The sequence below is a fragment of the Mustela erminea genome, chromosome 2 (assembly GCF_009829155.1).
Source record: "Mustela erminea isolate mMusErm1 chromosome 2, mMusErm1.Pri, whole genome shotgun sequence".
NCBI classification, from domain to species: Eukaryota; Metazoa; Chordata; class Mammalia; order Carnivora; family Mustelidae; genus Mustela; species Mustela erminea.
In genome coordinates, this window is record NC_045615.1 from 46,386,352 (window position 1) to 46,399,272 (window position 12,921).

The 12,921-nt window shown below is 43.9% G+C and overlaps 1 protein-coding gene across 4 annotated transcripts in view; it reads left to right on the top strand.

Annotated features, from left to right (window-relative positions):
• The window catches only part of AFF1 (AF4/FMR2 family member 1), a 203,703-nt gene extending 190,782 nt beyond the window's left edge, over positions 1 to 12,921 (top strand). For all 4 annotated transcript variants that reach the window (XM_032332809.1, XM_032332810.1, XM_032332812.1 and 1 more), the window contains 8 exons: positions 474 to 735; positions 1,468 to 1,559; positions 1,741 to 1,801; positions 5,943 to 6,079; positions 6,622 to 6,690; positions 7,320 to 7,457; positions 9,345 to 9,541; positions 10,537 to 12,921. In XM_032332809.1, coding sequence (XP_032188700.1) covers positions 474 to 735; positions 1,468 to 1,559; positions 1,741 to 1,801; positions 5,943 to 6,079; positions 6,622 to 6,690; positions 7,320 to 7,457; positions 9,345 to 9,541; positions 10,537 to 10,658 — 1,078 coding nt within the window. In that variant the 3' untranslated portion in view covers positions 10,659 to 12,921. The remainder of the gene's footprint in view (positions 1 to 473; positions 736 to 1,467; positions 1,560 to 1,740; positions 1,802 to 5,942; positions 6,080 to 6,621; positions 6,691 to 7,319; positions 7,458 to 9,344; positions 9,542 to 10,536) is intronic.

Below are 12,921 nucleotides of genomic sequence, written 5' to 3' on the forward strand. Positions count from 1 at the left end.
AGGAAGGTGTGAATATAAAAAACAACTGTTATTCATTCTCTGGTTTATTTAAGAAATCGTTTCATGAAATGACTTGGCGAAAGAAAATGCGTAGTGTCACTGGGTGGGAGCCAACAGAGATTTGGGGGAGGGGAGGTTGGAGGAGGAGAGAGGAGGTGGCACCTGGGCTAGCCTGCTTGTCAGAGAAAGGTACAGGTTGGGGGACAGCTAGTAAGACTAATTTGGGAGAGGAGGGTGGTGGACTCTGGGAGCTTAGTGACAAACCATACAACTTAATCCATTATTCATAGATTGGTCTAGATATCTCAGAGGTACCCAAAGTCCCTGAAATTTGGCCTTTCTACAAGAATGGATTTCGTGCTCTATGATTTCTTAATTTTTGGTGTCAGCATCCATTTTCTCTTACAACTAAACTACTAAGTGATATGGTTCGTGTTCTGTCTTATTAATTTTTGCATGATGTCTCCTTCCAGAACATCCAGGCCCTCCTCTGAGCCCTCAAAGAAGGAAGCGCTTCCACCCCCATCTGCGTCGTCATCCTCTTCCTCCTCCTCCTCCTCCTCCTCCCAGAAGCCAGCCAAGCCTGCACAAAAGAGGCCAAAGCGGGAAGCTGACCCCTGCAGCCAGGACCCTCCCCAAAGTGCCAGTAGTAGCAAGGGCAGCCACAAAGACTCTTCTGCTCCCAAGCACAGAAAAGTAGAGGGAAAGGGATCTGGAAGCTGTCCGGAGCACAAAGTAAGGGGGGGGGTGGTACTGGAGCTTACAGAGTGGAATCCATCAGTACAGCTTTAAGTTCCCAAGTAAGAGAGGTTCCTTGTGATGGGATTTCAGGACTCTTCATCCCTGTTAATAAGGCAGTAATGAGTTACTTGTGGTTAAAGTTCTCCTTGTGAGAGTGAAAAAGATGGTAAATTTTCCATGTAAGTTTAGAGGCTATTTATTCTTCCTTTACAAAGTGGTTCAGGGGCGAAAAATTGGAATAGATTTTTGTGTTAATTTCCTGTCCGGTGTTTTGCAGTAAAAAAATGTTACCCAGCTTAGTTCTTGGTTTGCATGCTTGGTATCAAATACCTACATTATTGGTCATAATGGGGAAAAAGTAGCCACTTTCTCAAATACAAGGTCCTTTTTTCCTGCCCACCTGCGGGGGCGGGGGGGGGGTTGGGGCGGCAGGTGCATGTTGACAAAGAGAAAGGTTACGATTAGGTTTGTTGGTTATCTTGGCTTTTGGACATTCTTGTCTCATATCTTTGTGGTCCTCTGTACCGTCAGAACCTACAGTTTCAGCTGAATCTAGCTAGGAAAATAATTTGCTAAGCTAAATTGTACAGTGCTTGATTTCCTCTTTTTTAAGCTACTATTTTGGGCTAATGGAGAGGGGTGGTATATTTAGGTCAGTGGTTTTAACTGTAGGAGTGTGACCTGTATGATGTGTTGTTTTTTTTTTTTTTTTTTTTTCTTTTTAAGGGGTCTTCTGGAGATACTGCATATCCTTTTCTAGTGCCTTCTTTGCCAAATGGTAACTCTAAACCAGGGAAGCCTCCGGTGAAGCTTGACAGGTAAGACCCTGGCTTTTCCTGCTGCTGCTTTCCTCCTGTTTCCTCTGCCCCTTCTCGGCTTCCCCCCTTCTCTGCCCTGGCTCCTCCCAGCCTTTTTCACCCCCTTAGTCTTCAGTCAGCTTGTCCAGTCTAGTAATTCCAGGTTCCTTTGACCCACCCCTGGTCTTTGCTTCTCTTTCAGACAACAAGCAGATTTCCACATGAAGGAGGCCAAAAAGTTGAAGCAGAAAGCAGAATTAATGGTCAGTTTGGCTCTTCTGTCCCTTGAGTCGAATGTTTTCTGATAAGATCTCTGTGGTCTCCTTGAATTCCTTATCACTGAACTCCAGGGTGAGGGTGGGGGTAGGCAGGGGGTGGGAGAGGGCCCACAGAGGCCACAAAGTAAAGCAGGAGCACTTTTTTTTTTTTTTAAAATAAAGATTTATTTATTTATTTGAGGGAGAGTGACAGTGAAAGAGAACATGAGAGAGGAGAAGCAGACTCCCCATAGAGCGGGAGCCTGATACGGGACTTGATCCTGGTACTCTGGGATCATGACCTGAGCCGAAGGCAGTTGCTTAACCAGCTGAGCCACCCAGGTGCCCCATGGATCAGTGGGTTTTAACAAGCGAGGAGTAATGGGTTCTTCGCGAAATTATTTGCTTTGACTCAGTCTGAATGTGGGCGAATATACAGGGTACCTAGTGACAAGTTTTGTATCTTAATGAATGGAAGTTAAGTCTACCTGGTGCTGTTTGATTTAATACAGAGGGCTTCCTCTTGCCACTGAGTCAGTTCTTTGGATGTGGGAGACGTGTTCTGCTGTTGAAAGTCGATCAGTTTGTGTTCAGCCTGAAAGATTTTGGAAGCTGAGGTAGTCTGTTGCTCCAAAATTATCTCCAAGCCCTTGAGATAATAACCCGAGGGAAGAGTAGACAAGTGCCCTTAGGTAAAGTTTTAAGATGAAGGTAATAATGATTGCAGTGTTGGTAAACATGCTTTTACAAAATGAGCTCTCTTTACCCAGTGGCTGTTGGAACTTTCTGGGAAGTGGTGCTTTTGTTGTTAATTGCATCCATAATTAAATGTGCTCTTACATTGCTGTGGCAGTAGAATTAGATAATGCCGGCCCTTTGTCATGTTCAAACATCTAAGACTCAGGGGGCTTTTATTTATTTAATGTTTTCTCTGAGCCTCAGCCCCTGCAAATGCCATCTATTGAACCTTGTACTGGGGGGGAGGAGGGAAGAGCAGGGTGCCCGCCCCACCCCCGCCCCAGGTCCAGGTCCTGGCTTGTGCTCTCAGCCGCAGTCTGTAGGCAGCCCTCTCAGACCGGCTGGGGAAGCCTGGACCAAAACCCTGTTATCAGCCCCTGTTCATCAGGGTGGGATGTTTATCAAGTCCTTGCTGTGGGGGATGCTTACTGTGGGTCAGAGGTAAGCCTCTACCTATAGACCCCTCTCCAGAGTGGCCTGGTTCCCAGGACCCTAGGATGGCCGGATTACGATGAAGACGGCCACGTCTACACCAAAGGACAATGTTTTTCCCATCTCTGCCTTCCAGAGGCAGAGCTCCCCAAAGTTGGTGCCAGAACTGTAAGAACCTTTTGAGGTCTGCAAAAAGAGTAAATACTCAGTACTTTGTCAACCGGTTGTCTAAAACTTAGGTTGACGTTGTATGCTTTCAGCCACTGGATTCCTTCATGATTCAAACAGTAGTCCAGGGAACTTTGTTTTTGTTTTATATAGAAATTAATTTATACAGATGTACCTCTTCTTCCTCCCTACCTAAGCTGCCCATATATCCCAGTGTGCCCAGTTCAGTCCTGCTTTATACCTTGTTGCATCTCATTTTAATACCTAATAATAGCTCATTTCACTCTGAAAATACACTGGTTTGGACAAAAACCTGAATGGGCAGCCTCTTTATTCTTCTTTAATTCTCCTTTATTTGGGGGCACCTGGGTGGCTCAGTCAGTTTGAGCATCTTTCTTCAGTTCAGATCATGGTCCCAGGGTCCCAGGATCAAGTCCCACATCAGGCTCCCTGCTCAGTGGGGAGCCTACTTCTCCTTCTGCACCTTCTCCTTGTATGTGCTGTCAAGCTCTCTCTCCCTCTCTCTATGTCAAATAAAAAAAAGTAAGAATTCTCTTTTACTTGCACAAGATCTCAGATTGGTCCCTTTTGAGTTCCACATAGTTAAGTGCACCTCTGAGCATAGAGGAATGTGTTGTTTTCTCGGCGTTACTCAATGTTGAGTAGGGAAGTGAGGACACAACTGCTTGAACACCGTCTCCAGAGCAACCCAGGAAGCTATTATAAGAATATTGTCATTGTTAGCCTTACAGAATACTTTGCTCAAAGAAGTGGATATTGGCAATTTTTTGTTTTACTATACTTTTTTTAGTTACTATATATAGTAACTATATAGTAACTTTATATATACTAACATGTAGTGATTTTATAGATAGTAACTGTATATAACCTTATATATAGTTACTATAGTTTTTTTTACTGTAGTTCCTTTCATTTATGAACTGAGGCCAGTATAAATCTTGGAATTGCCATGAAAGAGATGGCATTAAGTAAACAAATTTGAGGAGTTATACTCTCACCAGTGAAGCAAACCAGTAAAGCCATGTACTGCTGGTTTGGGGAGTGGGGGCGTGCCAATTTGATCTTTATTCTTTGTCACTAATTTTCTTTTTCCTTTTCTTTTTTTGAAATGTAAAACACTTTTTATTAAACCTAGAAGACATATTTTTCAAGTACAAGAAGTTGACAGCACTTACTAAATATAATACTTAATGTTTCAAGTTCTTAATTTTTCTTTATTCTTCTATATCGTGTAATACTACTTTCAGGAGTAGAATTTATTGATTCGTCACTTACATACAACACCCAGTGTTGGATCACAAGTGTCCTACTTACTGCCCATCACCCATCAGGGCCACCTCCCACCCACTCCCTCCAGCAGCCCTCAGTTTGTTCTTTACAGTCAAGAGTCTGTTTTATGGTTTGCCTCCCTCTCTGTTTTTATCTTCTTTTATTTTTCCATCCCTTCCCCTATGTTCATCTGTTTTGTTTCTTAAATTCCCCATAAGTGAAATCATACAGTATTTGTCTTTCTCTGTTTGACTTATTTCATTTACAGTATTACACTCTGACTCCATCCACGCCACTGTAAATGGCAAGATTTCATTCTTTTTGATCGCTGAGTAATACTCCATTTATATATACATATATATGTTTATACACACACACACATACACACTCCCCCCAACATCTTTATCCGTTCATCAGTCGGTGGACATCTGGCTGTGCTCTCCATAGTTTGGCTCTTGTTGCTAATGCTGCTGTAAACTCTGGGGTGCATGTGCCCCTTTGAATCTGTATTTTTGTATAATTTAGGTAAATACCTAGTAGTGCACCTGCTGGATCATAGGGTGTTTGTATTTTTAACTTTTTGAGGAACCTCCATACTGTTACTGATTTTCTGAGCCAGACTTACTCTAGAAAAATATTTTAGGTCCACGTTATTTTTTAAAAAACTAGCAGCCCCCCACCATCCTTCTTTGCCGATATGTCACCATCTCCTTATACGCCACTAGCATCTTGGCTCTTCTTAATTCTGTTTGAAGGTAGCACATTGAAAGCATTAGCAGAAACTACAGACTCGGATACCAGTGAATCGGTCGCTCTTGTAACATGTGGTGCATACGGCAAGTGTAGAGGAGAGGTGCAGGCGCCATCCCTGTCCCGGAGGCGCCGGCGTGTCCGCGACGCTGCACGCCTTCATGTGTGGGTGGCCGCCAGGATTCCATCTCCCCCATGTTTCTCCTTGTCCGTTAAGGGACTCTGAAGTTTTTAACCTCGCTGGCCCAGGGATAACCTTGCATATTTAACCCTGACCTCCACCTGAGGTTGAATAATCTGTTTGGCTCTAAAATACAGAAGACAGTTATTTTTAGACAGAAGTCCTAAGATGCTCCTAAACCATAATGTTTCCTATTGCTTATATGATAAACTTCAACACATACAAAGAAATTTGTGTCTGTATCATTCTAGGTGCGTAGGAAATCTGCTTCTCAGGAGAATCCCTTAGTGAGTAGTTGTACGCTTGTAACAATGACGTGCTTACTGCTTTGGTTTGACTATGGAGCTTAAGACTTTGAGAGAGTAGTCCTATAAGATTGTTTTCTTTTTCCTACTACTTTTTTGCTAAAGGAAATTTTGCAGTGGGTCGGGGCCAACAGGCTTTGGTTATTATTTTGAGTTATTCTCGGGCTTTTCCTTAGCCATAATTAACCGAAGACAGTGGAGGGAAGTTGAGGTAAAGAATGTCGTTGAGAAACTAAACAGTTAAGTCTGTCTGAGGCCTAATGCTGACCGTGTTCTTCTACAGACGGACAAGGTTGGGAAGGCTTTTAAGTACCTGGAGGCCGCCTTGTCCCTTATTGAGTGCGGGATTGCCATGGAGTCGGAGAGCCCGGCGTGCAAGGCGGCTTACTCGGTGTACTCAGAAAGCGTGGACCTCATTAAGTAAGTGCCACGTCATTTTGCCATCTTCCTTTGTGCTTCTCCCTCCTCGCCTTTACTGTTGGAATCGATGATCAAATGTAGTAGGAAGACGACTTAATAAAGGAGAGCCTTAAAGAAGGTTACTGATCCAGGTCCATCTCTTGGGCCCGACATGAAAGTTGTATCATAGCTGAAGCGCTAGAATGGAGGGACTTGGTCCAGCTCCGTCCTTTCTCCAGTTTGGCTGTCTTATCAGATGTGTTGGCAGCTCCGGGTCAGCTCCCTTCTTTATCTGTGTTTGGGCAGGGGACTCTGTGAGGACATGAGTCTACGTGGTTTCCAGCAGGTAGACAGGCCAGAGAAGAGACGTGTTTTTGCCTGCTTTGCTGAATGGCCTGAATTACTGCTCTAAAGCTTGGGGGTTTTTTTCTGCGTGGTTTTCATGTCTTCATGTCTTCAGGAAAATCAACATAAAACCAAGACAAACATAATAAGGTGACTTTGTGCCTTGGCTTTTCTAACTGCCTTTGGTTAACCTGATGTATTTTTGCATTTTCCTATAGATTTATAATGTCGTTAAAATCCTTCTCAGACGCCTCAGCTCCACAAGAGAAAATATTTGCTGTTTTATGGTGTGTACATTTTTTTTTCACTTGTCTAAATGGTATTTGCTTTTGCATCTTTTGCTGTTACAAAAAACAATTTTTGAAATTTGTTTTCTTCACATGGAAATTAATAGTGAAAGGCAAAACAATACCAGAAAGTAGCGTGTGTGGTCAAGGAGTTCATCCCACTGATAGTTACTTTTTATGAAAGGCATCTACCGCCATTTTACTGTTGACTCAATAGATGCTTTGGTCTCATAACTTAAATGATATTTCTGTGTATTTGTGTTTTTCCACCAATGTTTACTTTGCGGGGAGGGACAAGAGAGAAGGGGAGAGAGAATACCTTAAGTGGGCTCCACATCCAGCGTAGAGCCCAACCTAGGGCTTGATCTTAGGACCCTGAAGCCATGACCTGAGCCGAAATCCAGAATGGGGTGCTTAGGTGACTGAGCCACCCAGGCGCTCCTTTATGTCTGATTTCCTTTTGAGGATAGTGTGAACAGTAAGAGTCTTAAGACGTTCTTCCTCACGTAGATGAGGAAAGCCCTTTGTGTTCCTTAGACTGTGAAAAGTAAGTTAGATGGCTTTGTGTAGTGCTGGTACTTGTGTCTACAAAAGTAATACTTTACTCTCACTTCTCTTTATGTTCATAGCATGCGTTGCCAGTCCATTTTGAACATGGCGATGTTTCGTTGTAAAAAAGATATAGCAATAAAGTATTCTCGTGCTCTTAACGAACACTTCAGCGGTCTTTTCAAAGTTGCCCAGGCGCCTTCTCCATGCATTGCAAGGTAATGAAAAGTCTAATTTAAATAATTCTCAGAATCAGGTTATCTCTATATTTACCTCTTGCTTTTGCAGCCATTTGTATGACTTTGGCTTTCCAAAAATTGTGTTACATCTTTGTGCTGAACTGCTCCTTAAACTTAAATTATTAGTGTATTTCTATCTCTTCGAGGAATGGTTACAAGTCAAGGAAAGGTTACAAGTTTGCTGAGTCAGTAACATAAGAAGATAATTACAGAGAATCCCAGGTCAAAATTTTAGAGCTTTGAGGATCTACAGATACAAAACAGAGGCAGAGCCAACTAGAGCCAAAGTCTTTTCTCTGTCTGTAGGACATGTTGTCTTGGCATTTCAGTAAATAAGAACTTTCTAGAACCAAAGCCCCGTATCTAGGGTCCATGATAGTACTATTAAGAATGAAAACTATCTCTTGATACCTCCCACCTCCTTTGTGAACTGAAGGTGTTCATCTCTGCCATAAGATGGTGAAAAACAGAATTTTTGTGCAGGTGTTGTTAAGATGAAGTTAAAATTTTCTACCCTGTAGTACTTGCCTAGTATTTTTTTTTTTTTTTAAATTTGGTTATACTCCTTGAAAAGTCCCAGTTCTGATAAGTTCTGCTATTTTAAGAATATCACCTAGAAGACTGCCCCATTTCTAGCACATTCAAAAGAAGAGATTCCCATATGGCTTCTCTTTAAAAAAAAAAAAAAGTCCTGACTGAGAAGTAACTTCTTACCTCTGAAAATTTTCATGACACTCACCTCAGATGTTAATTCTAAGTTAATAAGTTGTCAGTCACATTATTTTAGATAACTCCTTCCCCATTTGCCCAGCCAGTTTATAGCAAACACCTTTCCTCTACCAAACCTTGTTTTTAGGCACAGGGGATAAAGCAGTAAACAAAGCAGACAAGAATTTCTGCCCTCATGGAGATTGCTCTCTAGTCCTTCATGGTATATATTCTGTGGGGGACACTTGGGGTCCCTTCAGCCCCCAGGGGTGGATGGACCCAGTCATGAGGCTCCTGCTGCTTGACCTTGATCTTTCCATTACCTTTCCCATCTCAGTGTTTTCCTCATGTTTCTCACTTGAGTCCTGTCAAGGCCCGTGCAGGTAGGTAGCCAGAAGGAGAACGGGGAGAAGAGCGCATCCCCTGAGGCACAGTGCCTCCTGCCCAGTCTCCTCGGAGGCGTCCTGCCCTTGGTTCAGCCAAGCACTGATTCAATAGATCCTTAGGAAGAACCTCCTCTGTGTTAAGTGCCAGAAATGCCAAGATTCGTAAGAAATGGTCCCAGCCTTCAGGGAAGGAAAAGGAATAGGCAGAAGAGTATAATGGGATGTGAGAAGTGCAATGGGTAAATTAATAGGTAAATGCGAAGAGACCAGTTCAGGTGGTGGCCAGAGGGAGGCCATGCTGTCTCCCTGGGTTCCAGAAGAGTGCCGAGCGTGGAGCAGGTGTCGGTCCGTGTTTGACTGGATGAGAGAATGAAGATGTAGGAGATGAGAACCATCTTCACGGGGAAGTACTGTCTTGGTGGAAGCTAGAACTGAGTGGTGGTGGCGGGGGGAGGGCTTCCAGGCTGAGGGAGTGGACTGGAAATGGAACGAGCGTATTTGGAACATAATGTGCCTCCTGATTCTGTGTCCAGTGAAGGACACCTTGCTTCCCCCCAGTTACATTCTCTGTTTGATGGGCACCATCTTGTGTGTTTCCTGAAATAAATTCCCCAAATACTGAAGGTGAAAAGCATCTCTGATCTTCTGGAAGTGATTGTTTTGGCTAGTACACCTCAGAACTTGATAACTGGACTGCACTCCCAGAGACAAGTAGTCCGTAGTCTGAGGGTTTAGGTGACTGACCAGTTATCTTCTTTCTCGCGCTTTCCAGAACCACAGGCACACCGTCCCCTCTCTCTCCAATGCCTTCTCCTGTCGGGTCCCAGCCAAGTGCTGGCAGCGTAGGGAGCAGCGGAATGCCTGTCACCATCCAAAACATGACATCTTCATATGTCACCATTACTTCCCATGTCCTTACCGCCTTTGATCTTTGGGAGCAGGCTGAAATCCTTACAAGGAAGAATAAAGGTAAATGGCTCTGTGGTGGTAACTCCTGGGGCATGGGGAGCAGGAGGGAGGGACGTTGTTGGTTTGGAGTTTATGTTCCGTGTTCTGAAGAGAAGGGAATGTATAGGTATTTGCTCTCCTCCGTTCTGCCTCGTGACCCAGCCAGCCGCAGTTCTTTCTTGAGCTCTGTGGTGCGGAGTCAAACTTCCGTGTTAACTTAGGAGTGGTTGCCCCCTAGAAGTTCTGGTGTCACTATGTCAGCCTGAACTGACATGCTAGCAGAGGGGCGAGGCAAGCGGAGACCGGAAGGGGGACCAGCTGTCTCTGTGCACGACCAGCTTGGTCCGTGAGGTCGTGTGACCTAAATACCTAGTCACACGTTTGTTTTCAGTATCTGTTGAGAAAGACGGTTAGCAACAGTATAGGAAGTGTGGCCTAGAAAACATTCCTGAGACTTCTTTGAGAAGAAGAAACCTTGGGAAAAAGTTCGGGAGATGGGATAGTGTGTGTTGTTAGAGGAACTGCTCCCTGTCAGTCCGGCGACCACTGAGTAAATGCTGATTATACATAACTGCCCCAGTAATGCCGTTCCAGATTCTTGCCTGGTTGTAGGGAAGGCAGTGGCCGGCCACCTGTAGCCACTTAGATTTCTCATTGCCTCCTAGAATTTTACTTTCTTAACAGACTAATGATGCTCTTCATGTGTTGGGGGTTTGGTTTTGTTTGAGTCACCCATCCATTGACCCAGTAGTGCAGGTTGGGTATTTTCCAGCACAAGCCACCGTGCCAGGCATTATGGATTCAGCTCAAGAAACAGCCCAGGGCTTACATTCCAGTGTTGTGGAGGGACGTGGAGAACCAGCGAGCCATTACAGGGGACTGCGATTTTTTGCTGTGATGAAGTATACAGAATGTTGTGGGGATACAGTTGCTGGAACGTTGACTTTTTATGTTTCCATTTTTATTTCTGTGTGTGCAAATGTGTTTACTTGGTTTTGGTTTTGCTTTGTTTGCAGAATTTTTTGCTCAGCTCAGCACAAGTGTGTGTGCCTTGGCCCTCAACAGCAGTTTGATGGATCTGGTGCACTATACAAGACAGGGTTTTCAGCGGCTAAAACAAGCAACCAAAACACCTTAACGGAGGCCCAAGTTGATTTGATGGCTTGGGGACTTTTTTGCACATTGAAAGCCTCAAAAACAGTTCAGACGTTTGTCTCATCAAGACACCAAACTTGAGAAGAGAAGCACCATGAGATGGCCAGGACATTTGTCCACTTAAACTTTCAAGAACTTATGTGATCGTTGGTTGGACATAGTGGTTATGCAGAAGCAGAAAGGAGGAGGCTGGCCTCAGAGATGATCTTGCCTTTCCTAACTAAAGGACAGAAGTGCAATGTAGACTGAGTGGGCGTGTGAGTGGTCTAGAAACATTTCCGTACTTTTTTTAACCAGCAGGATGCAAATGGCAGATGAAATGAGGAGAAGCAGTTTCAGCTCTGAGAGCACGTTCCTGTCCCCTCAGTAGCCACCCTTGTCTAGTCGCAGAAGGAAATTTTCTAAACAATGAATTTTGGTGTAGGGTTCTGTGGATGATTTTTTTTTCTTTTACGTTTTGGGGGAAGTATTTGTTTAGGAAATTCTGACGGTCATCTATAAAGCTAAGTTGTGAAGGACTCCACTGTACCCCACTTTCTGCCTGTGAACAGTGGCTTTGATAAATACCAAGTGTTGTCACAATTTATGAAATTGAAGGCAACCCCCCCCCGCTCCCCCATTTCCTGGAGTACCATGCGTTCACCCCAGTTCTGATTTGTCTGTCACTGCTGGGAGTCAGCGTAAGTCGGAGCAGTGGAGGGAGGAGCTGCCGCCCACGGGGAAGCCACCTTGAGCTCGCACGCACCATGGAGGATGTGGCACTGCGGTCCCTACCCCCTGCTTCAGCGAAAGGCAGTCACCATTGACTATATTCTGAATTTTCTACCTTGGGGAAGAAGGGAACCAACATTTATACCTGACCAGATGGCTAAAGTGCTTTTTAATTTTTGTTTAAGTAGAGCTGGAATTTGAGGTGCTGATTTGTGGTCTACAGTTAATGTGGTAACTCATGTTGTCTAACCAACTCACAATTTTGTCAGCAAACAAAAATGAAATCTACTTCTTAGAGAGGCTATATTTTTCTGCTACAGATTATTTTATATTTATAGCAAAAGTCGACTTTCTGAGCCCTTGATTGCCTAGGGTAAATTAACTCCCTGAGAGGATGTGGAGATTTGGGTGGTTAATTAATTAGACTTAAAAAAAAAAAAAATTGTCACCGCATGCCTTCACTCCAAAATGTTCTCAATCAACTAGATTTGGTTGGATTGAAGAGGAACTGTGGCCTTCCCATATGTTGTTATTGCCGTATTAGAGATACTAAACCAAGCTCATAGGGAATGACCTAAAAGGAAAGAACACAATCAAAATTCCCACATAACCACAAGCACAGATTTTTTTTAATTGAAACTTTGAAGGTTTTTGGAAGCATTATTTTGAGTTCAGTGTTTTTAAAAGCCAATTCTTGATACCCCTTTTAGAAGTAGAATTTGCACATGTATTAAAATTGAGGAGTGAGTGTTATCACTACCCTTGGTTCATTTTTCTCTCCCTTCATCCCATTCTGCCCCTTTACGTTTTGTTTCCTACCCAGAATGTCTGTCATTGTCATACTACTAGTGCAGAAGGGAATGCCATCTTTATCATGAAGAGGTCAGAAGTCTGTATGAGGAACGTAAGAACTCTGTGGTTTGGTCAGTCCGTGAAGGGGTGTGTAGAGGATGGCAGCGGCGATGATTTTCATGTACGAATTGTCCGTGTGAAGCCGTTCCTTCAGTGTCTTATCCAGCCTATTCTTTTTTATCGGTAGCTAGTTCAGAGGTTTGGCACCTCATGTTTAGGTGAAGGCCAGAGAGTTACGTCCAGCAGGAGTATATCTGAGCATGAGAACCGTAGAGATGATCTTGATGGACCGATTTCATTCACTGATGTTCTGAAGCAAAGCCATTCAACAGAACCTTCCGTTAATTGAGCAGTAATTGTCGGGGGGGTTGTGACATCGTGTCCATCTCTTAATATGTGTGAAACAGGACACCAGAATCAGGTTTATGTGATTATTTAATGTCCTTTCCCCCCTTATTCACTTGGTCTTCTCTGTCCCCTTTACCCCACCATTCCCCAGTACAAGTCACCTGTCAGTTTGGGAGGCCATGTCTTCTTCGGACAGGTTCTGATCTATGCAGACTGTGTTGGAGTGTGTGTGTGTGTGTGCGTGTGTGTGCACGCGTGCGTGCGCGCCATCCATGATCAACAGCGCTCCTGTGACTGAAGACGTTTCTGAGTCCATTTCTCAGCCACTTCTAAAA